Below are 26,925 nucleotides of genomic sequence, written 5' to 3' on the forward strand. Positions count from 1 at the left end.
ACAGAGATGGTGCTGGCAGGACTCCAGGGGAAGAATTGCGCCACATGGTGATATATCAGCTAACTAAATTCTTAGGAACACAGCTGCTGGCCTCTGGGCACCTCTGTGAAGTGGACCAAGGGCTCTGGCATGGAGGTTGGAAGGAACTTCCCCCTCTGTCTGCACTGGGTGAGTGCTGAGATGTGCAGCCATTTGTAAATGGGCTGTTTGAAAGCTGAAACACATACAGGCCTCTTGAGAGTGACTCCAGACCTTATCCAGTTCAATTACCAAAGAGTCCCAAGGGGGCTAATTATGTTCTCATCATGCAAGTCTCACTCTGATCAGAAGCAGCAGCACCTCCAACACGGACCCGACAGCTTTGCAATCAGTCAGTGGAGACAGGAAGGAGAGGGGCAACAAGGCAGTTCTTTGCTGAAGCTGAAGACAATAGAAGGTACCTTCTGTATTCTACCGTAAGCAAGTGTTTCTGACAACAATCTATGTCATTGCAAAATATTTTTCTTTCTTATAGAGCTATTACTCTGCCAGATAGCAAGTAAAATGTCAGGTATCCAGGGGGTCTCAGATGTTCACCTGTTTAATCTGCTTAACCCACCTGGTACTATAGCCCAGCATAGTACAAGTGCAGGTGCAGGATTTAAAAATCAGCCTTGCCCTGGCCAGCATGGCTCAGTGATTAGATGTTGGCCTATACATCCAAGGGTCATTGGGTTTGATTCCCAGTCGAGGGCACGCACCTGGGTTGCAGATTTGATCTCCAGCCCCAGTTGGCGGGAGGCAACCAATCCATGTAAGTCTCTCATATCCATGTTTCTTTCTCTCTCCCTCTTCCCCCTCCCTCCTAAACATCAGTGGAAAAAATATCCTCAGGTGAGGATTAACAGCAACAACAAAAGAAAAGAAAAGCAACCTTGATGATGAAGATGAAACATAATGACGTCATTTGCATTTAGTTCTATCTCTCTATATAGTGGATGGAGTTATACTTTCATGCCACTAATGCTCATATAGTTGAGGCTCATGTATTATAGGACATAGATGTTAATACAGCAAAAATTATATATAACTGGTTATTCACTGCGAAGACCACAATTTTTACGTGGTCACACATTAATTTTATCATTCTGAAGAGCAGTGTCCATGTACTGCTTTAATGCGATTTTTTTTACGACTTAAGATGTTCTAAAATCAATTTGGTATGAGTTATAGAAAGAGAAGGTCAATGTTTCCTTGTGAAGTACAACTCTCACTAATGAGATAAGTGTCAGCTATCCCTTTCAACTTCCCCATTTCTGCTTTGAGGTGTAGTAAATGCTTGTCAAGTGTTTTTAGATATGAAAAAGGTCATCTTTTAGACATAAGAAAAATCAAGTTTTGTCATGCATCAGTGGTTACCATACTTTCGTTACTGAATATTTGTTTGCAAAGTTAAGATCAGCTTGCCTGCCAGAAAATCTTGCCTGAAGAAAATTAAATTGCATATCCAGAGGTACTAATTTGGGGAACATATGAATAACTGTTTCTAAGACAAGATATTTTTAAGTCTAAATGTCTAATTATACTTATTTAATAAATGAACTTCCATTCTCAACTATTTCTAATGTCTACCTGTGACCCTCACCTTATACATATTTACCAGACTTTGTAGTGTTTTAAAGAAATGGAAATTTTCAATGATATATGGGTTGTGTTCCAGAAGATCACTTATAAGTTGGATGTTTGAAAGATGAAACACATATTCACATCATAAGAATATTCCATGTGCAACTGATAACCCACAAAAGCCCATTTAACCTGGTATGTAGTAACTAGAGGCCCGATGCATGAAATTCATGCAAGAGTAGGCCTTCCTTCCCCCTGCTGCCAGAACCAGCTTCCCTCTGGCACCTGGGACCTGGGCTTCCCTCTAGCTCAGTGGTTCTCAACCTTCCTAATGCCACGACCCTTTAATACAGTTCCTCGTGTTGTGGTGACCCCTAATTTCATTGTTACAAATTGAACATAATTAAAGCATAGTGATTAATCACAAAAACAATATGTAATTATATATGTGTTTTCTGATGGTCTTAGGCGACCCCTGGGAAAGGGTCGTTCGACCCCCAAAGGGGTCGCGACCCCACAGGTTGAGAACCGCTGCTCTAGCTACTGGCAGGCACCTGGGACCCAGTGTCTCTTGCACCCCGGCTTTGTTTAGAAGGTCATCCAGAAGGACATCCAGTTTAATTAACATATTATGCTTTTATTATTATAGATGTTATTATGGAATCTCTTTAAAAGAAAATGTTCAGAATTATTCATTCAACAGTTTTTAAACACCTATCCTAATAATACTGTTCTGTAACCTCAAATTGATCATATTCCATTTCGAAAGCTGATTCTCTCTCCTAATTCCTTCTTCCTACCTCGTCCTCACCGAACTATAATTTTTCTCCTTCATCCATGTACATGGAGATCAAGCTCAGTATCACAGCCTCTCCCTGCCTCACTATTTACAGAGAGTACACTCTCTTGTGAAAACGTTCTTAGGTTTTTCACTGCTATAAAACCAAGGAGGTAGAAGCCCTGGCAGGTAGCTCAGTTGGTTAGAGCATCGTCCCAATACATCAAGGTTGTGGGTTTGATTTCCAGTCAAAGGAAGTAGAATAACAAAAAAGTTTGGAGAAGTCATGGGCTTGGGTTTCATTTGTCAACTAAAAGAAACCATATTGCAATAATAAAGAATCAAAAAGAAGAAAAAAGAAAACATATTGCTATGTCATTCAAATACTTCTCTGGTGTGTCCAGGAAAGGTGACAGGTTTGAGGGGACCCTCGAAGATTACAGTGAGATCCATGTACATTTCATTAGAAAACCCAGACAGTTCTTTAAATATTGTTTTGTCTGACAATGACTTTATGGGGGTTTTGAAAATAGAGCTGGTTGTCTAGGAGCAGGTTCTTGGATAAAGAACAGGGTGGGGAGACAGGCCAGGCCAGGGATCAGTCCAGTGCTCCCTGGGATGGAAGGGCAGCAGTCTGACTAACATCTGTGTTCCTCCCACCTCCTCTTGGTAATTGTTGACTTTCCCCCCTTCTTCTGGGAGGAGCTGTCTATACAAGTTTGCCTTCTCAGTCTCCCTCACCCTCTTTCTGGCTTTTCTAACTACAGTAGCTACCAGCTCTCAAGTGGAGGTTGTCAAGTGAGAAATGGTCATGTTAAATGCATTCCAGAAGCACTTGGAAGAAAGGAGTCAGATTATCAGCTCAGGTGTGGCTTCGCTCTATGTGGACCCTGAAGGAGCTATAGTTTAGGCAGACTTCGATTTCGTAGTTGTATTCTCCTGTTTGAAATGGATGTAGCCTACTTCAAGTAAGTATACGTATTGGAAACGGAGCATCTAAGTTGCAGTCTGCAAACCGAATAGCCATTAGTGCTCTGTCCTTTTGCAGAGAGCCTTTCCGTCTGGCCCGATCTGTGTGCCAGGGTGTGACGCCTGCCACACTGTCGTCTTTGTGCTTTTGAGAGTTGGCAGGGCCCTGTAAACCCGCTCTCTGGTTTTCAGACTGGGATCCTTTCCTTTTGTTTGTTTTGTTTTCGCTTGTTACTACATTTAGATATTTGACAGGTTCCAAAATTTGAGATCCTCTATTTGGGGACATTTGGAGTGTAGCAAATGGAAGAAACTGAATAAATAAAATGCCATGTCTAGTAGAAAGTAATAAAAAAGAGAGAACAGAACATGTTTTAAATCACGCTTTTACTTATCCCGTAGAAGATTGGAGGAATGCGTTGTGACTTAAATCCCTTTTCCTGGCCCGATACTGAGTTGCTGGTTGCCACTCTGAGCATAGCAAAATCCGGGCTTAGTCCCATTTCTTGGCATTCCAGGATGATAGTCTTAATTATTTAATAGCTCCGACAGGATTCTCAGACCACAAACTGCATACCCGTCAAAGTCCCTAGCAGTGAGAGGCCCAATACAGCCTCTGCAGAGAGCTGCTCAGTGGGAGTCAGCACTGTCCGTCCATGTGGGTGGCACCAGCCTTCTTCTCCAGGTGGTCAGAGTTCTGCTCTTCTGCTCACCCCCAGGCTCAGCAACCTATGATTCTGGCTTTGAAGGGTCACAGAGGTGGCCGGGAAGTGTCTCTTGTGCTGTGCTGCTCCATTTCCTAAGCAGAGAAGATGCCAGAGAAGCAATTCATCCTCAGCCCAGCCCACAGCGTCTCCCATCAGTTGGCAGAAGCCACAGCTTGAACCGATACAGGTTTGGCTTGCAAAACGGAGAGAGGAAGAAGTGGGAAATGTATCCACGTGGAACAAACCTAGTTTTTAAGCTTCTGATTCAGTTCTAACATTGCGGCTCCTTGCGGATCCCATTCCTGCCTTTGTTCACATGACCCTATCCCCCAGGAAGGTAAAGCCTCTTGGAGTTTCTTTGTAGTCCTTTCCCTTCGAAGAGGTTGCCTTCTCAGTGGAGTCCAGACTGGCAGAAGCAGAGCGGCCCCAACTGCAAGAGATTCATACACAGGGATGAGGTGCTGGCGTGGAGACAGGGAGGTGAACCACACTCAGTCCAGGCCGGGGTCCCCTCGCACACATCGATGAAGACTCAGAGGACTTAAAGTTACAGAGAAGGCGAGACAGGGATATCTGGTTACTGCGGACATGTATTGGAAATGATGAAATGCAGTGTAATTAAAGAAGGAACTTGAAAAGTAGGCCAAGTAGGATTAACGAATGAGAAAAGAAAGAGACAAGAGAGTAAGTAGCATGATGTTTTGAATAAACAGAAAGCAAATGTATATGTACATCGAAACTGTTTTTTTTCTTCCAGAAATAAGGAGGGAGGGAAGAAACTTTTTATCTTACAACTTTATGTACTATTTGAATTTCCTAACCACATGAAAGGCATTTCTTTTTTAAGATAAAAAGAATAAGCAGGTTATCTGGGTGATGGAATTCTGGGTTTCTCCAAATTTTTATCTTCATAGTCTCTCTATAGTATAAAAAAATCTAATGTTATTTTTAAAATAAAATTAAGCAAAATTGAACGCTTTATTTTTATCTCTTTTTATACACAAGTGTGCATTATTACCTTCTATGTTGATACTTATAGAATAGCTGATGGAGAAGTTAATTTAGTCCTTCTGTAGCCAACCGCTGAGTCCTTCTGTGCAGTTGATAGGCAGTCATATATGGGGCCTTAGGGTCCTAGCTGTTAGAAGGAAGGGCTGTGGCTCGGGACTTATCAAGAGCTCTTCTAGACTAGGTTTGCGCTGGGAACTCCGCACATTCTTTACAGAAACCCACTGGCTTTGAAGTCGTCTGAAACACTATGGGACTGATTTCTATCACAAATGATGTTATTCAAACCCTGATCTGGTATGTTTTATTCACTTTTTTCCTTCTGACTGCTCCTCCTGTTATTAAATGCTGACTTGCTTAAATGTGATGAACCAGCCCCTGTTTTGCTTTCTGACTTCTGGAAACAATTAGAATGTGTAAGATTCATGATGTGCCAAATGCAGGAGGTGCTGAAATTGGAAACCTGGCCTGACCAGTGTGGCTGAGTGGTTGAGTGTCGACCCATGAACCAAGAGGTCATCAGTTCCATTCCCAGTTATGGGCTCGATCTCCAGTACAGGGCATGTAGGAGGCAGCCGGTTGATGTGTCTATCTCTCTAAAAATCAATAAAAAGCATTTTTTTAAAAAACTGGGGACATGTAGAGAATCCCTCTGTGTGTCCAGCCTTCATATGAACACCCTGAATGAAAAGCCATCATTATCTAAGACACAACATCTGAGATGTTTTTATTATCTAACCACCATCTAGTTGTATGGGCACTGTTCTTTTCCTTTCTAGTTCATGCACTGTCCTCTGTAGCCTTTTACTATCCCCACCCGCCACTTAATATCATCCGTAGCAATGTGTGTCAGACCTGGAGTGGAGTAAAAGTCAGAAGTGTGCTGGGGAAATGGATTGGCTTCTGTTTGATCCTGCAATGGTGGGTGCCTGACATTATGCACTTGTCAAAACCTAGAACACCAAGAGTGAACTCTGACAACGTGTCAGTGTAGGTTCATTGATTGAAACAAAGGTGCCACTCTGTGCAGAATGTTTATAGTAGCGGGGGGGGGGGGGGCGGGGGCGGGGGGCTGTGCCCAAATGGAGACAGGGGATACATGGGAACCCCATGCTTTCTGCTCAGTTTTTCTGTAAACCTAAAACTGCTCTAAAAATTTAAGGCTGCTTTTTACTTTTCAATTCCACTTTTCATTCAGTCTTATTTTGTTTTGGTTTCAGGTATAAGCGTAATGGTTAGACAATCATATACTTTGCAAAGTGTTCCCCCTGATATTTAAAGTATCCATCTGGCACTGTACATAGTCAATATAATATTATTGACTATATTCCCTATGCTGTACTTTACATCCCCGTGACTATTTTGTGACGACCAATTCAAGGTGTTTTGTTTCATTTTTTTAAGAAAAAAAGACAGATTGTATTTAAATAGTTGGAGTGAGGGTGAGGCTGGTGTTCCAGTGAGAGAGGAGAAATGTAGAAATGACTGCAGCATAGAGCAGCATGTGAGACTGGGTTGGCCCATTATCTTAAACCACCTGTAAGTTAAATGTTCAGTGGTAACGTGAAATGAATTGGAATAAATGTGCCCTTTCATTATTTATCACTCATTCCTATTTAGTGTTTCAGAGTTTACATAAGAAAGTTTAAAGCTAAGTATTTACTATATTTTCTGCAGAGGAGGAATGATTAATTATTGATATTCTGCAGTTGTGTATATGTGTCTTTATTTCACAGATTAAACTCATTCAGGCAACTAATACGGAATTAAGGTTACAGTCACTTTTCTTTGCAAAACTGATATTTAAAACGGACTCCACTGCTTATTTGGACTCTTTAAGAACTGTCCATTTTCTACCTTGATCATTTTATTTTGCACTTGCTACCTTTTCGGTTTTGTGGCCTTTGATACTCATTTTGTAAAACACTGGCATTAGCCATTTTAGCTTTCTTTTTTAAAAATATTTTTTTATTGATTTCAGAGAGGAAGGAAGAGGGAGAGAGAGATAGAAACATCAATGATGAGAGAGAATCACCGATTGGCTGCCTCCTGCATGTCCCCACCTGGGGATCAAGCCCACAAACCGGGGCATGTGCCCGTGACCAGAATCGAACCCAGGACCCTTCAGTCCACAGGCAGACGCTCCATCCACTGAGCCAAACCGGCTAAGTCTTAGCTTTCTTTAAAGTAAAATATTATCCTGTTAAAAGTAAAAACAACTTCTTTTAGTTGGTTAGTTTAAGCTGATTACAATAAAATTGAATTCTAATTATTTTTCTTTCCCAAGTTATTTAAATAGTTGCTTTTAATTACACATTGTATTTAATTGAATTGGGTCTAATTTGATAAACTCCCTATCCAGCTGTTGAAATTTGGACAATTAACTACATCTCTGTAATTTACCATTTCTCAGTGTAACTGGAAAACTTTTAATATGGTTAGGCCTTCCCCCTCTTTTTTGTACTTTGCTCTGTGCTTTGCTTAGTCATAAACCTTACTCATATTATGGGGCAGAGATAATCTGTGGAGCAGCTAGCATTGTGACTGGTGATAAGTCTCCAGGAAAGTGCGTCACCTTGGGGACAGGACGGCTTGCCTTTTAATCTGGTTTGTATTAATGCAGGTGGAAAATACAGCATTTTCTATTCTATTTATAGTGTTGCCATCTGGCTGAAGGAAGGTTTTTGTTTGTTGTATCTATTTTTTGTTTGTTTTTAGATAAAAGCCTTTGTGGTTGAATTTAAAGTGTGTGTATTTACTCCTGTCGGCTAAACATATCAGCTTAAGAAGTGATTCCCAATAGTTCCCAATAAATATGTGGAACATGTGTTTTTCTGAAATATGCTTTCCTTTATTTCAGTAAAGATGGATATTTCTTTGCCTTTTGAACAAACAGATTATCAAAACAAATCTATGAAATTGCTTTGGGAAAAGATTGGGGTTTCCACATCTCTCAAAGCTGACATGCCTGCTGTGTAGCCTGTCTGATGTTTCCAGGAGAGGCATAATGCTCGCATGCTTTTCCCCAAGCAGTGTAAGTCGGATACTGTTGTCTGTGGAGTATATCACTCAAATTCCCGAGGCACTACAAGTCATACTGGGCAGACCTTTCTATTATGTACTGCAAAAACAGTCATTTGATTTTAAGTCTTGCCTGATACAATGTCAAAACCACTTTAGAATTTCATTAAACATTTTCTTTCTTTTCTGATGCTAACTTCCAGGAGCTTTGATCATTACTACGCAACTTCACATGTAACAATGAAGCATTTAAACCAAGGGCAAGCTCTCCATCATGTGGAATGATCGGAAAAGTCATTAGGAATTACGAGAGTGCATTATGTCCTCCTGGTTCTAATGCAACTTTCACAAGTAACAGTGGATAAAATATTTACTATCTATGATTCGAATATTACAACACTCCTGGCAGCTATATCAGAAGAAAAATGAAATGTCAAGCAAACAAGCAAAAGGATTATGAAGTAGAAACTTTTAGGTGAAGCACCCTGAATTATATTATGATTTTAAACTGTAACATTCTTCAATTGCCATCACAGTATTCCGCAGCCAAATTCTCGAGTCAGATATCTGTTAGGTGTTGGAGATCCCCCAAGACCACACCAGGTTCTGTGATCACTAGGAAGACTCGGAACTCAGCAGATGGTCATGCTTGTGGCTAAGATTCATGGTAGCAAAATCAAACATATCTAAGGATAGCACTCTCAGTCCTGCTATGATAACTCTTTTCTTCATAGATAGATCAAAATTATGAGATTGAAACTTGAAGTTGCAATAGTCAGCCTTTCTTTTTGCAAAAGATGGCAGTCGCATGTGGCTGAAAGTCTAGGTCTGCCTTCTCATTTATTCTCCCAGAGCTGTGTGTGTCACCTGGGGGTGGTGTGTCCACAAAGTCCAAGAAGAACCCATGCAGAGCTGGGGTGAATCTTTCTCTATTTCCCCACCTACATTCCACATTTTGTTTAAGATAGTGACAGAGATACATTATCCTTGTGGGTGTGAAAACCACATCAGTGAGGTTTGAACTTAAGATGGCCTCTGAAGTCTTATTACTCTAATAAAACTTTTCACTAGCCCTAGCCAATTTGGCTCAGTGGATAGAGTGTCAGCCTGCGGACTGAAAGGTCCCAGGTTTGAATTCGGCCAAGGGCACATGCCTGGGTTGTGGGCTTGATCCCCAGTAGCGGGTGTGCAGGAGGCAGCCAATCAACAATTCTCTCTGCCATCATGTTTCTCTCTCTCTCCCTCTCCTTTGCTCTCTGAAATCAATAAAGATATATATTTTTAAAAAAAGACTTTTCACCTAATGAAGCATTTGTTGGACTAGTTATTTTGATCAGTTGAGAGAAGACTCTTTAAGCAGACAATAGGAACTAAGCAGTGAGAAGCCCATGACTTTCATAGGAGGACGTTGCACGGAATGCAATGAGTTATGGAGGACGTGGAGCATGGAGGCACGTTGGGGCACCCACCGGAGCTGCAGAAGTTTTGCTAGATGAGAAACCTGTATGTCTGCTGCCTCTGTGTTTTGCTCAGAATGACTTAGAGACAGTCCCAGACCACCAGGATGCTTCTCTGTATCCTTCCTCTTGTCTTTTCTCCAACATGCACACATGACGCTAATGGAATAAAGCTTTCAAGCTAGCCGGAAGATCAATAAAGATTTTATGCAGCAGGCGAAGACTTATTGAGTATCATAGTATGTGGCTAAGTTCTCTGTTTTTAAAAAATGAAGGAAAGTGATTCAACTATTGGGCAGTCACCTGAGTCATTTATATTTTAATGGCAAATTTAAAAATGGTATATGTGATCCTATCTGCTCCTTACCTAGCATTTCCAGGTATTTAAATGTTGGAGATCTTACATGAATAAATTCGTGTTCTCATTGTGTTCCTAAGCCATGAAAGTCCCTGCACTTCGTTAAAAAGGAGAGAGAGAGAGAGGGAGAGAGAGAGAGAGAGAGAGAGAGAGAGAGAGAGAGAAAGGAAAAGGGAAAAAAAAAGAAAGTCTCTCATAAGTTTTATTTTCTCATTATGATGAAGGGTTTGTTTTTTTTAAGGCTTATATTTACTTAATGTGATGATAACTTGAAGGGCATTAAATCTCAGAAAACTGTCATCTTGCTAAGTCTCAGAAAGTCTGGTGATTACCTCCTTCTAAACTAGGGTATCCTAAAAACCTCCCAGTAAGTGTAGCCTACCTGAGGGCTGTGGCTGTGGCTGAGCTGAAAACCCTTGAACCCAGCAGCCGGCCAGACCTTCCTGCCTCACTGGTACCTTGCTCCCAGGACCACTGTCACCAAGGTACATAAACTTGCTCTCCCTGTTTGTGCTGGGTGAGCAAAGTCCTGAGGAAATAGGAACCCACTGCCCCACAGTTGCACAGGAAATAAATAGAGAGCAAAAAGCACATTTTACCATTTATTGAGCCTACCATGGGTCTGGCAGTCTCATTTAATTTTCATCACTCTGGAAGTAAGCGTGTCTTCCTCCTCTACAGGTGGGGATTAGGACTGAGGATGAGTGGTGCACTGAGGCTTCACAGTTTCAAATGGCAGAGCCAGGTCGGCTGACGTGAAAGCGCGTAGACCCCACTAACCTCCAGACACCTACACCGCACAGCAGCTGTGGGTGTGTGAGGCCCGGCGCCTCGATGGAAGAACATAAAAGATGAAGTGGGACTGAATGGCTGTTAACCCCTGCTGTGTGCCAAGCCCTACGATAGACTTTTAGCATACATCTTCTCAATCAATCCCCCCAACAACCCTGTGAGTTACACAGTCTCACCCCTTTACTACCTACTCAGAGAAGTCAAGAAACTTTCTGAAGGTCGTTCAGTTAGTAAGTAACAGGGCTCATATTTGAACGCAGGTCTCTTTGAGTCTGTATCTTCCCTCTTAGCAAAATAGAGTGTTAACCAGAGAGGTTTTTGCGGAAATAAGGAATCTTACAGTAATAAAAGAGAGAAAAAAAAACAACCTATAAAATGTGGAAAGATAGCTTGAAAACTAAATATCCAACTGAATGGTAAGAAATTAGCAGTATATAATCTTGGACTAAACAGCTGACAGTTTTTAAAATCCCTTTATTTTACTAAATTTAACCTGTTTTACATGAACATAAAAAAATCTTAAAATAGATTTCAAAAATTGTCTTGAGTAGGCCCCAGAAGGTGTTCTGGGATAGAAATGAATTTCTGAGATTCAGATGATAGTGAGTAGATAGATGTTCGATTAGAGTGGATCCAATAAAAGACAGATACAAATAAATCGGAATCCAAGTAGCCAGACCTCTAGTTTAATTGCAATTTATTTTTTACATTTGAGATTCAAGACAATAAAGCAAATTTCAACCAAAAATTATCAGGGATTATTCAGAAAAGTCACTTGAACTGAATGTGCTATGGTCTTTAAAAAAAAAATGTTTTTATTGATTTCAGAGAGGAAGGAAAGTGAGAGAGAAATAGAAACATCAATGAGAGAGAATTATCGATCGGCTGCCTTCTGCACACCCCCTACTGGGAATCGAGCCCAAAACCCAGGCATGTGCCCTTGACTGGAATCGAACCCGGGACCCTTCAGTCCGCAGGCTTACGCGCTATCCACTGAGCCCAACCAGCCAGGGCATGTTGTGGTCTTTATAATCTCCTTTGTGTCCCACTGTGATATAATATTCGGTTAGGGTGATATTTGTTGTCAGGACCTGAGGCAGTGCAGATACTCAATTACCAGAGAAAGTTTAAATTATGTCAAATATAATAAGGTAAGAAAGAAATGAATACATTTGAAATATAGTTTAAACAAGTGGTCCTAATTATCTTTCAGTTAATTAAAAATAAGTAGAAGATCCCTAAACAGCTTACTGATTATAATGAAAGCACTCCAAATCTGGGTGGCACTCCTTTCTGTTTATCTTTCTTAATTATTAACTTCTTTATGAGCAGTTTTAAAAGATTAACTTTTGCAGAATAAGGGCAAAGTTTCCAAGTACAGTCAATTTTTGATCTTTCGGGGCTGCCTCTAAAGTTGTGAGACCATAAGCAGGACTCGCTAGGATGGGCTTCACCTGCTCCGTGGTGACAGCTGGCAACTCATTGTTGGCATCACAGAAGCCACCGCACTTTCTGATTTCCATTCTGGGTCAGAGTCAGAGCCTATCCTGGTTTCACTCATGCTCCGCTTGGTGTGTCCCATCCCCCAGCGTTAAGTGTGTCCACACAGAACACAGCCTTTTTCCAGTGGTGAATCTCCTAGTAAAATTTCCTCAAGTGGCAAAATCCTACCAGAAACCACTAATTTGAGACCGTTTGCTGTTTATTAGCAGCCTGTCCATTGTCTTACTGTGTCTTTATAGATCTTTCCCTGAAAATAAGAGAAAGAAAGCTCAATTGGATAAAAGTTAAGCCAATCAATGTTTGCTTGAGCATTTAATGCCAATAAATAGAAACCGAGCAATATTTAAGTTGCATGAGATATTTTTTACTATGTAGTCTGATTTTCCGTGCTAGCTAATAGTATATGTAATTGTGAGAGAGCCATAAAAATTCAATATATTCCCCATTCAGAGATCAAAGGTAAACTTTGTAAATGTAGCAGTTTTTTTTAGTACATCTTGGGTAACATTTTTAAATTTAGTCTTCTTGAAGCACAGTAATTATCACATCCTTTCAGGCTTAAAAACCTTGAGCAAATGATTTCTGTTTTGTAGACAATATCAGCCTAGTGGAAAGGAAGTAGTCAGGAGGCAAGGGCTATAAACAGCAGGATAAGGAGAAGAGGGGAGTGATGAGTGATGGGGTGCTAGTTCAGACAGGTCAAGGGGAGTCTTTCATGTCACCTTTGAGCAGTGACCCCAAGAAAGTGAAGGAGAGATCCATGTTGATAACTGGGAAAACACTTCAGGTAATTGCAAAGGCTCTGAGATGGACTGAGTTGGTCAGTATGCATAGGGCAGATAAAGGGAAAGTGGCACAAGGTAAAGGCTGTACCGTATAGTACCCTCTAGGCCCGTGGTCGGCAAACCACGATTCGTGAGCCACAGGCGGCTCTTTGGCCCCTTCAGTGTGGCTCTTCCACAAAATACCACGTGCGGGCGCGCACATACAGTGCGATTGAAACTTCATGGCCCATGCGCAGAAGTCGGTATTTTGTGGAAGAGCCGGTATTTTGTGGAAGAGCCACATTCAAGGGGCCAAAGAGCCGCATGTGGCTCGCAAGCCGTGGTTTGCCAAGCCGCAGTTTGCCGACCACTACGTCTAGGCCATGATAGAGACCTTGTGTTTTACTCTGAGTGCGATGAGAGCTGTGTAGGCTGACGCTCTAACCGCTGAGCCACAGTGAGGGCTTGGTTGTTGACATGATTTGTCTATAAGTGTAGCAAACATCTTTAAATACCCTCTAGACATGTTAAATAAAGTAATACAGGTAAAGAAAAATTGTTTGGTCCTGGAGCACCCTATCCTTTATATAACCAGAGAACTGCCTGGTATTACTGCCCTTCATTCCTTTCCTAGAACACACTTCCCTTAGTCTCTTTAATAGTCTTTGCTGTTGAACTCCTGTCTGAAGCTTTTTCAAAACCATAGTACATTCTCTATCCTGGTTCCCTTTTGGTGACCTACTTGGTTATGTTCTTGGAATTCTTTGCTGCCCAGCACACGAACTTTGTAAGAACTAAGATCAGAGGTTTTAGATTCCAATCATGTTTCCACACGGTTGTTGTATGTGGAAGCTGGGACAGCAGGGTAAACGGCTTCACAGACCCATGAACGTGCCACAGCTAAGGATTGGTTCCTTACACGCAGGCTGTGGCTTGTTGGATGTGTCCTTCCCTCCGAACAGCATGTGCCTCAGGGGCAAGGATTGTAATCGCGTCATCTTTTTTTTTCCTTTCCTAAATCTAGCCTAGTAGCCGATGCAAAGGTTAACAGGAAAATATTGAATAGGTGAAAGTTTCTGAATAAATTTTAAGCAAGTAAATATGTGTTTTCTCTTTTGTCTCATCTGTGTAGCGCCTGACAGCTACAAAGTACATGAGAAGAAAACTGCTGCCTCCAACCGGCCGCCCTCTGCTATTTCAGGACAAAATAGCAACCACGCAGGAAATAAGCCAGGTATGATGCATTGCATTTGCTGTGGAAACGGGAGGTTATCCCAAAACCTTGAAGACATGCTAGGATGTAGGGGAGCATGGTTCCAGTTCTGCCACCAGAACACACGCTCACACTGACTTGTACGAGTTTGTTAGAGAACCTCTCAAAGCCTTGATTTTCTCTTTTTAAAATGGAGATTCAAAGGCATTCCCTATTTACCTCTCAGAATCATTTTGACAGTCAATGAGATGGTGTATGTGGATGCACTGTTTACTGCCAAGCAGTGTATAAGAGGTAATAATTTTACTATCCTGTTTGAAGTGATAGATATGACACATTTCAGTATGCCCAGCATTATTGTATATCACTTTTCTGACTTTCAAAAACCATTTAAGAAAATCTTTACACATAACAAAGCTGGTATAGAATTAGGTTTTTGTTCACCAATCCCTACAATGATTGTACAGCTACACAGTAATTTCATTTAATAACCTATGATTCATAATCTATTCCATTAGCTGATCCAAAGAAGCAGTCTGTAAACATAATACAAACAGTTGGATAGACAATGCATGCTTCCAGGTATCCAACAACCATTGTGTGGTCCTTGGGAGAGACTAATGTACAGTATGATGATGAGAGATAATCAAAGGAAGGTAAAGGCAAAATGAATACTCTACAAGAGTCTTGGAAGTCTACTTCATGCTGCTTCCAAGGCCAAAGTTACTCAAGACCAGGGAATCAGTGAGATAATATCAATAAACATAAATAAATTAAAATAATAATAATAAACATAGAGATAATTGCATATAGGCTCATAGGAAACATCCTCCATTATATCTACATTTGTGGAGCTTTTGCCCATATGGAAAAGGTCTTACATAAGACACTTTTAAATAAGATATAAATCAGCTAGTCACTTAGAAGAAGAAGAAGTAATACTATTACAAATATTACATGAGTAGCCTTCAGTGGCATTTCAGTTAGCAAGCTGAGATTTCCCCATTTAGTTGTTTTGCCTTTCCATTCTTTCATTTATCCATCCATCTATCCACCCACCATCTAATTATAATTATATGTATTGTACAATGCCTGGGACTGTGAGAGATAGTGTATGAACAAAACAATGAGACCCCTATCCTCACCGGGATTATTCTGGAGGGCTTTTGTTCCTTATAGTCAAGTGAGCATCCTTGTGGAAGTAAAAGTTCTTTAGTATGAAAACCCACTGGTTTTGCCATGAGACTTGAATATAACTAAATGGTTTATACTATTTCCCCCTTGTTCTCCCTATCAACAATCACGATTTTTTTTTCTGCCATTCAATCAATTCTAATCAATTTTTATACCATTCTGAAATTTTCAATGAAAATTTCTTCCATTCTTGACTGTGCAATTTATACTTCTATATCCCGAGGACTCATTTATTCATCTGGTGTTAGCATTGTGTAGGTACTAAGGGTATATTATTAAAAGACACAATCCCTACCCTCTAGTTGGCATTGTGGTGGAGTAAACTAATATATGAATAGATACTTTCTAACACAGAATTTCCAGTGTGACAAGACACATCTGCATAGAGTGCAGAAATAGCATAGGGGCCAAAAACTCTCCACCCCAATTGGCCATCTCTTTATAGAGCCATTTCATTGAAGTTGCTAAAGTCAGGTTAAATGAGGAGACATTTCATTTCAGGTTAGTTGTATATTTTAAGCATTCGTATGTCTGCTTTCTTGTATATAGAGATAAGCAAAGGTACAAAAAAGGCTGTTATTTTTAAAACCATCATGTTATTTTCCTGCATACCTCCAAACAATAATGTAAGAGGTTCCATGTTGGAGGATTAGACTTGAGTAAAACCCTTTCATTTTAGCGAATATGAGTCATGGGAATGTCTGTGTAGAGTAAGTTGTTCATTTGCATTCTCTAGAACTTGAAAAGAAAAAAAAAATACTTGCTCAATTTGGGAATATTTTGAATATTGCCCTAACCAGACATGGGCATCCTGACCAAATAAATGATTTCTTAGGGGCCCTTTTAACCCAGTAAATTTTCGTTTCCTTCCCTTCTGTACTTTGTGAGAATTTAAACCCATTAGAAAACTCTAGAACATGTCTGTGATTTAGAAAGCATCTGTTCACATTCAGGTTGTTCATCTTTTATCTTTGAGGCATGAATGGAAAGCCCTGTGGTGTTTTTGTAAGTATGGGCACATGGTGTCTCAAGCTATCCAGAAGGGCCAGTGTTCTCAGCGGTGAATGCTTGAACCCAGACCAAAAGAGACAATTTGCCAAGCCACAGAACTGTCCACGTCTACAGAAGTGGGAGATGGTTCTTTATAACTCCATCAGCTGCTTCCAAATGATTAAGAGTTTGACCCAATTGGAAGAGAAAATTGCATTGTCTTCATGAACTATATGTACCTGAGAAAAGCGGAAATTCAAGTTCATTAAACATCCCTCTTAATCCCTATTCTTTCCCAACCCTCCACCACAGGTCTTTAAAAGAGTCACTGAAGCTTAATTCTACTTAATTATTTCTAAATAATTTTTCCTCACAGAGGATTGCCTGACTTGGATCTTGCAGCTCCTCACTGCTCCATCAGGCCATTCGCACAGAGTGAGTTAGAGATCTGATTTTAAGTGTCCTAGCTTGGACACTTAACTGTGCCATCTCCCTTAGTCCTATATATTTTCCTCGGTTTCCTCTTTGGAAAATAGGTAGAATAACTCTTCATTGAATGAATAAATGCTTGGCTAATTCAAAGGATTTGTGTGAAGAGTGAAATAATGTATGTGAACGTGCTGTGTAAAATGCAAAGCCCTAAGAGAAGTTATTTATCGTACGAATAGTAGTTGTTCAGATAGAAGTCTTGCAGATGTGGGTTGGCTTGCTTGATCTTTGAGAATCGTTCTTCAGTTCCAGTTTGTGCCGGACAGTCCAGGTGTATGCATGTCATCGAAGACAGACTATTGCTAGCACTCCCTTTCACTCGTAAAAGTGCCCCAGTTTGGGTGGTCACCGTACTTTTTAATCATCATAGATTGGAGACTGGATGCAGAGTACAGTTGCAGTTTATTTATACCAAAGTTCTATTTTCTCTTAAAAAGTTTCCTTCTGAGACTCAGTAACTTAATTTTATTCTGACAATGTTAGGTCTATTGGGAAACAATGTGGGATGGTCATAATGTTAAATTATTTTCATATGTTCAGTGAATGAATGAATTTACTGAGACTTACCATGTGCTAGGCACTATACTAACATTGGTACAGAATTATTTTATTTAATCCTTACAATGATGTGAGATAGGTTCTATTGTGTCTTTATTTTATAGGTAAAAAATAAAGACCCATGAAACCCATGTCATAGCTTGAGAGAGAAGTGGATAAGTAGCTTTGTGAGTGAGTGACAGTTCAGGAACTAAACGCAACCTATCTGACTGCAAGCCGGGTTCTCACATCCAATTGGTGAATGTCTATTCAGGATAACTGTACTGGGGATTCTATTTGTTATTAAGGAATAGACATTTAAAGCATAAAAAATAATAGAAGTTCAGTAGCTTAGGAACACAAAACGTCATACATATTGTTTGATGAAAAGAGCCAAAAGGCTACAGTTGTGTTATGTTTCTACATATTTGTTTGCCATGTGTCTTTTGATTTTATTTTTATTATTTCCTATTTTTATTGAGATATAATTGATATGTAGCACTGTGTAAGTTTAAAGTGTACAACATAATGACTTACATATATTAGGAAATGATTACTACAATACATTTAGGTAACATTCATCATCTTATATAGCAGGTATCCAAAAAAATGTATACACGATTTAGAAAATGAAATGTATTTTAATAAGCACTGCCTTTATAATTATTCAAAGTGTATGTATATGTTTTTTGGGACACCCTATAGATACAAAAAGCAGGATCTTTTTCCTTGTGATGAGAACTCTTAGTATTTACTCTCCTTTGTAATGTTTTTATAATGATTGGTTTATTTGAGGGAGAGAGAGGAAGGAAGAGAGAGAAAGCAAGAGAAACATTACTTTGTTGTTCCACTTATTTATGCATTTATTGGTTGATGCTTGTATGTGCCCTGACCAGGTATCCAGCATGTAATCCTGGAATATCGGGATGACTCTCTAACCAACTGAGCCACCCAGCCAGGGCTATAATGTTTTTAAATAGAAGGAAGATGCTAGGAAACTCTCAAAAAATTCTAGCAAAGTCTATCCCTGGAAGTATAGTTGTACGTACGAATTGTAAGATGTAGCATTATATTATTTTTCGAGTTTTCTGGATAAAAAGATACTTATCTGTGCATTTAATTAGTTTATTTTAAAAAAATATGTTCTTCCTCCCATGAGATAATGTTTTTTATCTCCTTTTCAGACCCTCCACCTGTGCTGCGGGTTGATGACCGGCAGCGGCTGGCCCGGGAGCGGCGTGAGGAACGGGAAAAGCAGCTAGGTACTCCATTTCTAACCCTCGCTTGGTCTCTAAGGAACACTGTTGTTGAAATGGTACTTTCTCCCCTCTAGAGTAATGGACACTTAACATTAAGCAAATGGACGTCACTGTAATAACCATGCTCTCTAGCATGCCTTTATGAGTTTTGCAAATTAATTGTGAAACAGAATTTAGTATGTGATATAAACACAGGACCGAGTTTTAAGCGACCGTCAAGTCTGGCCCAGGATTAAGGTCATTTGCACGTCTTCTTATATGGTCATCACAGTTTAAGGTGACACTGGAGGAAATGTATATATGAGAGCCCTGATGGCTCAGCTTAGATTTTACAACTTAAAAAATGCAAGGACAGTAAGCATATGGTTCTTTTTTATGGGAACAGTTATCAGACTAGAGACACTGCTAGGGGGGCACTTGCTGCTTTCCATGTTAAAGTAATGCTGCTGTTGAATTTATAGACAGATGCTGCCACTCTGCTGCCAGGAAAAGCACAAGACCTCATGCTGAGGGTTCTGACTTTCCTTTTGTTATCTGAGGCCCTTGTGAAAGGTTAGCAACTACAGTATTTGCCATATAATCACCTGGAGAGCTGGGTCACAGCACTAGCTTACCAGGAAGCCAAGATCAGAGCACTCAGCAATCATTCTCATTTTCTTCCAGGACATAGAGCAAGCATGCCGGTGCCAACTCATGCCGGTGCCAACTCCTCCTTTACTTTGCCGTCCATTATGCAAAGTTGCTAAAACAGGATCCTCTCTTTATGTATGTTGAAAAGATGAATTGCCTGGTCAGTATGTCTGTGTTTCTGAAGTGTCTGGGTATTTTAAGACTAGGGCTGACTTAGGTTGCCAAAATCGTTCTATTTCGTAAGAGTTCATGTTTCAATTGGGTAACCCAGCCCCTGTATCCCATCTTTTTTAAAATTCTTATTCAAGAACCCAAATTTGTGAAACTCCCTAAAATATGGTTTTCAAAGTCTATTGGCATTATTTATGTTCTCTGAACACAGGCCTCTCTCTCTGCCTTGCCATAATGATCATATGAAGTCATTGCTTTTGCTGCCGTTTTTTCGACACAAATTTCAACAACTTGCTGTGCCTAGAGTTTTGACCCAGTCTTGAAGTCCCCTGTCTCTTGTGGATTTCTGCAGGTTGGTTGGTTCCTGGAGAGTAGGATTGTCTGTGGACTGTGCCCACTGCCCCTGGTCAAGTTTGGTTTGACAGATGGGCCAGAACTGAGAAAGAGGGAAAAGGTAGAGTTACTGAAGCAGGAAGAGCAAAAAGAACAAACTGACGACTGCCCTGGGTGACTGGTTTTGGATCCATCCGCGTATCAGCACTGTGTCCTTCATCTCCACTTTCCACCCTATCCCAGTGCAACCAGATCCTACACTGTTAAATGTCTCCTTAGAATTGCAACGTGGATTCATGTCTACTTGAGTGGAAGTAGCTCAACAGCATCAGCCTACTCCTTTATGGCTTAAGTCCCATCGTGAATTAGCTTTTACGCATTAAGTCATACCTTTCCCTTTGGTTTCTTTGCCTTTCAAAGCCATGCATTATTAATTATTTTGTAGGAAGCATGACTCATTATTTTATATATTCAGAACTTTTATTTGTCAGGTATTGTGTTGAAGAGGTGAGTTAAGGTGGAGACCCAGCCCTCAAGGGCTAGTTGCGGTCCAGTGAGGAAGCAGATGAACACAAAGCAATTAGAATACCGGCTGGTATTGAAGGGGTGTGCAAAGGGGTGTTGAGAACCACAGAAGCACCTAACCCAGCCTGGGGATGTCAGGTGCCACCTGAGCTTCCAACTAGAGGGCGAAGCAGAGTCATCCAGGGAGACCGAAGAGGCAGGGACGGGAGGGCAGTGATGCAAAGACAGGTGGGAATCCAACATGCTCCTCAGATTATTATATGGGTCAAAGTAATTTTCAGATTACTGTATTATCCTAATCTCACAATTTTACTTCTTTGGTGAACCAATACATACTATTGAGTGTTTCTTTTTCTTCTTAAACCTGCCAAGTTAAATACAGTTTTCCTTAATTCTGATCTCATCTCTTTCGTTATTAAGAATCATACTTTTAATGAAATAGATCAATTCTAATTTTTTATTTGCATTAGTTGCATTGTATTTTTAAATTTTATAAGTGTCCTTTTGCTTATTCTTTTCCATTTAAGCCATCATAGTAGAAACTAAGTCTTGAGAGGCTCCCTGGAATCTTCTAACTATACAAATAAACATTCTGCAAATGCACCGACTTACATTTGTAAAGAGTCGTCTAAAGTCTAGCCTCTAATTTAAGCTGTGCCTTTGAATACATAAGGGTGATTTCTAAAAAATCTTTAGCACTAGAAGAAAACCAAAGGGCACACCTGACGAACTACCCATAAACCGTGCTTTGCAGAAGCTATGGGAGCAGTTGAATTTTTTTTTAAGGGGGTGAGAGACTGCCTGTCACTGAATAGCAGATCTTTGGATTGTGCTTTTTTGAAAACAAAAAATAGTTGGTAACATCAGTATTACAAAGCTTTCAAATTTTAAGCTTTTCAAGTAAAAAAAGGGGGGGGGAGGGTCCATTCTAGAAATTCCAACAAAGCAAAATTTAAAGTGATTGGCCAGTGAAACTGATTATTCACTGTTGGATGTAGGTTGAAATTAACATTGAAAGATTCTTTTTAATCCACGTTTTAAAAAAAAGCAAGGTAGAGAGAATAAAGGGCTTTTCATTCTGTTTGTTTTTTTGGTGACATATCATGTTTGTACTAATTGCAAATGGGAGGCCTTATTAATGACTTTCTGTGGGTTAGACCTCTGAGTCATGCTTCAATGCTTTTATTGTAGGATTATGTCATGTGGCCTGCTCTTTCTACATTATCTTTCCATTTATCACATAAAATCAGGCATACATCTTCATGTTTGGGATTGTTCTCTCTCTTTGGTTGAACATTTGGACTCTGAAAGCATTAATTTTCTGCCTTAAAAGCTTCATACACGAAGGAATCGCCTCAACCATTCTACTCCATCTGACTCTCTTCAGGCCATTTCTTCAAACTTCTCCTTCTTGACTTCTGCATCTTTTTTGCCGTCCCTCTTCTAAACTTTAATTTTGTTTTTTCCTTGGGGGGGGGGGCGGGGGCGGGGGCGGCAATCTTATTTGTTCTCATGGTTTCAACATCTCCAGCTACTCATAAAGCTGTCGATGTATTCCTACTATCTGAAACTCACCTTCTATACAACTAAATTGTTCATCAACTTTCACTCCAAAATTTACTCCTTTGGCTCATTTCTCTGTATCGATCAATTGCATCAGTATTTTGGGGGCCCTAAGAGATTATTCCTTTTAGCTATTTTAGATACTTCTGGTGCTGCTAGAGAAACTGGTATCTTTCTACCTGTGTTAGCATTGGGGATTTTTAAAGAATAAAATCTTCTCTCTTCCTTGGTGGCTCAATGCTGTGCACTGACCGGTCTCCACACTGGCCTGTTGAGCCACTTGTAGCTACCAGTGGTCAATCTGGACTCAGCCTAGTCCTCTAGCTCAGGCTGCAGCTCTCTCTAGCCCAGTATGTAAGTGCAAGTTGCCACACTTCCTTTATCCTTAATCCATTTATTCATAAGACTGGCTTCCTCTGTCTTCAGCATAAATCTCAGATCCATGACTTTAAATTTGCTGCCTATGCTATCATCCTAGTCCAGGCCTTAATGCATTTATAGTACCTCAGTCACCAAGTCTATCTGATTGATGTACTTCATCAGTCGAGCTCTGTCACAGTTAATACCAGCCTTTCTTTTTGACACCTTCTTAGTCTTCATTATCTTTCACCTTTTTATACTCTACTCTACTGAACTTTTTCTAGTTGGATTTTATAGACCTCCGTGATTGTTTATATTTTAAGCTTTTCAAGGGCATAACCATTGCTTCCCAATTCTTTGTATGCCAATATGTGGCACAGTGCTAAGTATAAGCAGATATGTAATAAATATTTACTGATTTTCTTGATTTTTATCTATTTTACCCTAGTTTTTAATTAAGTACTAATATTAACAATACCTTAACATTATTCATAAACAGTAATATCAATGTTTATTAAGCAGTGTTCTAAACACTTCACTATGTATTATCACATTTAGTAGCAAATTAACACAGTGGTTGTACTTTTTATTGTGTGGGCCTATCAAATAATAGAATGTCATTTATTTTATTTTTAGCTTAAGGAAGGAACCGAAAGAATCTAGAAAAATGGAATAGTTAATAGAACCTCTTTTCTTTCTGCCATATCAGCTGGTAAGCATGTTTTTAATTTGTACAGGGTCACCAAGATCCCTGTTAAAATTCCTCAGCAAGTAGTAATATTGTCATGTTAAAAGTCCTCAACAAATGGTGACGGTGTTAAGTGAAACCGATCCCTATGCCCTCCATGCTGGCAGTGGACTTCCTGAGATTTCAGAGCTGGGCGCGTATGCAACCCTCATGGGAAGGAAGGGTTAGACTACTTCCCCATTCAAGTGCGATGCAGCAGTGCCAAGTGCCTGCTCCATTTGACACAGCAAGAGGGCAAAATGCAAGCAGTTTTTGACAACTTTTTGAGAAAATTTCATGTCATTGATCATTTGTCAGCCTTGGAGTCCACTGAGTACATAATCTGTCTGTATGAACTAGGACTAGATCCTGGTTACCAATTTTTCTTCAAAAACATTTACAAGGATCAGAGCATGTACAATTTGTGTAAGGTATAATTTTTTATTCAACGTAGCTTAAAGGAATACTAACCATCACCACTCTTATTTTTTTTTTTTAGCAATTTCATGCTATTTTAGTTTACTTACTTGTTCAATTAATATTTAATGTGTGGTTACTGTTGAGCCAGGATCAGGAATATTGAAGTGAAAATATCAACCTTCTGGAACTTACATTGCTGTGTCCCAGCTGGAATGCTTCCCTGAGATACCTGCATAGCTCATTCCCTCTTCTCCTTCAGGTGTGGTTTAAATGCCATCTCTTCAGTGAGGCCTTCCCTCACCCACACTTCACACTAGCACTCTCTATTTTTCAGCAGTGTCAGCATCTAAGCATGTACATGTTCCATATATGTCTGTCAGCCCCCACTGGAATATAAGCTCCATAAAAGAAAGGACTGTCATTATTTTATTTCTATAGCCTAGTACCGAGAACACATAGTCAGTGTCTAAAAACTGTTTGTTGAATGCTAAATGCATCGTAAGTCTATGCACTTCAATATAAGTAGAGATGAATGCAGCAGGTGTACTGCAAATTAGTTAAGACATTGCCAAATTATCAGGTAATACCTGTCTTTATAATTGTTAAGTCAAACAGGTCTTGAATTCTTATTCTTAAGCAAGTCTTAAAGTCTTATTCTTAGAGGAACAAATATACAAAGGTAATCTATCAAATAGTTGTGTCTTCAAACTGCCTGTTCTTCATATATGTTAGAAAAACAATAGTCCTGTAGTATGCTGACAAAACTCAAGAGAATATTTAAGGAATGTTTACCAGACAAATAGTCTTCTGTGTTTAGGGAGATTCAGGGTTTCCCTTTTGGAAGATGATGCAAATTATTGATGTCATTAGAGTCACATTCCCTACAGGACTTTCAGGGATTCTATAAAATTATGGAAGATTCTCAAAGGATTGTGTGATTGACTCCTATAGCTCATGATGAAAATTTTGAGCTAATAAATTCTGTCATTCAGTTCATTTATATTGGATTTTATCGCTAAGTTCAGAGCTATACAAGATGTATTATGTTAGAAACAACAATAAGATAAAAGACAAAGGAATTTGACCTTCAAACATATGTCAATTAAACCATATTTGAGTTTTGTTCTTCTTTTCTCAGATAACTTCGCCAGAGTTCTTGCCCTTCCAGTCACAGTTTTTTTATTTTGCCTTTTTTCCCCCCTTTCTAATGTCAATGGGTTGTCAACTCAGGGACAGCAGTATATAAATAATAAGAGCGTAGACAAGCAATAAGTGATCATTTCAATCTGACTTGAATGTTTATCTCAAAAATGTTGATAGGGAAGTTAGGGCTAATTAATAAGTAACCAGGAATGCTGTACCTCTGATTACAGTCATAAGTGGCACTGCCCCTGATTTCATACTTCACATTATTTGATTAGGACAGTCATTGCTTTTGACAGAACACGCACCAAAAATAATAAATAAATAAATAAATAAATAAATAAATAAAAACAGGTGGGCTTTGGGAAAGCAGTTTTTCTAATCCAAATTCCTACTGGATAAAACTTGGGCAGATCTATGGTCAATCTTGGCATCTGGTGGTCTCCTGAAGTTATCACTGAATGAATGTATGGCACAGACGCTCCTAAGGCTGTCAGGCAGGGTGTGCGCATCTATGGGATCTGAATGCACGATAGTGGGAGGGATATGGACATCAGCACATACCAAAGGAGCTATATCATGAGTCAGGCTCAGGACTGAAAAGAATAAATGCTTGTTATGGGATGAGTTAGGTCACTCAGAGGCTGACGCTTTAACATAAAATGAATCATCATGACCAAGCAGACATTATTTGTTTCTTTCAAATTTACTTTGCCTTGAAGGCTGAAAGATCTAAAATCTGAAAAGTAAAGGGTCTTATAAACAGATGATGATAAAGACTAAAAGTGACATTAGGAGATCGGGATCTTCCCAATGGATGACCAACTTGTCCCAATTTAGAGGAGGAACTTTAGTCCTAGGGAGGTGTTCCAAATCATGTCTTTTAGTACAATGGCTCATTGTGTGCTTCCAGAGTCAGACAGTCCAGAGTTTGAATTCCAGTTCCACCACTGGCTTATTGTGAGATGTCAGGCAGGTTACCTCACCTCTCTGTGTCCCAGAATTCTCATAATAAAATGTTTAATAGCAGTGTCTACCTCACAGAGTGACTGTGAAGATAATACCTGCAAATCATGTGGGTGTCCGAACAAAGTAAGAGGTGAAGACATCTCACCAGGATGATGGTAGCCCTGAAGATAAGAAGGTTTGGCACTGTGTGGCTCTCTTATCTGCAGGTCCTTCAGCCCATTGTATCAGGAAGGTCTTCCATGGGTGTACTCACCTGCCCCAGCACCTCAGTCCCATTAGCCTCCAGGGGAGAAGATTGAGAGAAGATACAAAGTATTAGAGATAGTTCTGATATAAAATGATAGGGTCATTTGTTTAGATGTGTTGAGTTAGGTTGAAGCATCCATGAGAGAAGAATTTTGTTTAAAAAGCTGCTTTATTGAGATATAATTGATTTTATGAGGGAGAAATTGAGGAGGACCCTTTGTAGAGCATTTGGAGGTTAAGTGAATCTGTTAGCAATACAGAAAACAGCAGGTTCTGGTTTGAGGTAGGGATGAATATGCAGATAATCAGTACAGTTATGTGATGGATCTGACTGGGAAATTCAAGTGGAAATTTTAGGCAGACAGATGTGACTCTGGAGGAAGTATTGTATGGTACATGAGAGTACAGGCTTTGGAATCAGAGCTGAAGTAAAATTGCAATTCTTTTAGATTATGTGATCTTGGGAGAGCTATTTAACTCGTTTGAGCGGTCCCCCCCCCCCCCCATTTGATATTCAATTACGTTTTGTCTGGTAGTATTATTCCTACATTTATTTCATTGTTTTTACCTGCCTGATAGCTATTTGCTCATTATTTTTATGCTTTATTTGACAACTTGTTGTAAGTTTAAAACAACAACAACAAAAAAAACAACAATAAATAACTTCATGGTTTTGTTTTGGTCTGGTCTAAAAGTCTCAATCATAAGTAATAGGCTTGATTTTATTCCTTTTAGCTTATTTTTTAAACTTTATTTTTTTCCCTTTTTATTGGAGAGGTAGCTTTAGTGGTAGGGGTTGGTTTGATACAAGCATTGAATTTCCATGATTCCCCTTATTAATGTAAAAGTGGTGCTGTAATTTTCTATACTACTGGTGATTACCTTTCATTCTCATTTCTTGACTATTAAATGTAGTTAATCAGTATTTCTTGCACAGATGCTCTTCTTATTTTTCCATTCCACAGCCCCCTCCCTAGGGTTAATGATCTAGGTTTAGCCATTAGATTCCTTTTTTTCCCTTAAAGTTATTATTTAACACATGTAGTCAATGTTTTTAAAGCAACATTAAAATGAAATTTACTCGAATGTAATCAATCATTATTAACATACAGAACAAAGATTTAAAATTTTAACATAAAAAGCAAGAAAGAGAAACCTAATTATAATCCCACACATGTCCTCAAAGGTAAAAAC

The 26,925-nt window shown here is 39.6% G+C and overlaps 1 protein-coding gene across 8 annotated transcripts in view; it reads left to right on the forward strand.

Moving 5' to 3' along the window:
- MAP7 (microtubule associated protein 7) overlaps positions 1-26,925 on the forward strand; it is a gene marked incomplete at its 3' end in the record, with an annotated part of 140,794 nt that overhangs the window by 71,725 nt on the left and 42,144 nt on the right. For all 8 annotated transcript variants that reach the window (XM_081093876.1, XM_081093877.1, XM_081093879.1 and 5 more), the window contains exons 2-3: positions 14,095-14,196; positions 18,570-18,647. In XM_081093876.1, coding sequence (XP_080950002.1) covers positions 14,095-14,196; positions 18,570-18,647 — 180 coding nt within the window. The remainder of the gene's footprint in view (positions 1-14,094; positions 14,197-18,569; positions 18,648-26,925) is intronic.

The sequence above is a fragment of the Myotis nattereri genome (genome assembly GCF_964212035.1).
Source record: "Myotis nattereri genome assembly, chromosome: 6".
In the NCBI taxonomy this organism is placed as follows: domain Eukaryota; kingdom Metazoa; phylum Chordata; class Mammalia; order Chiroptera; family Vespertilionidae; genus Myotis; species Myotis nattereri.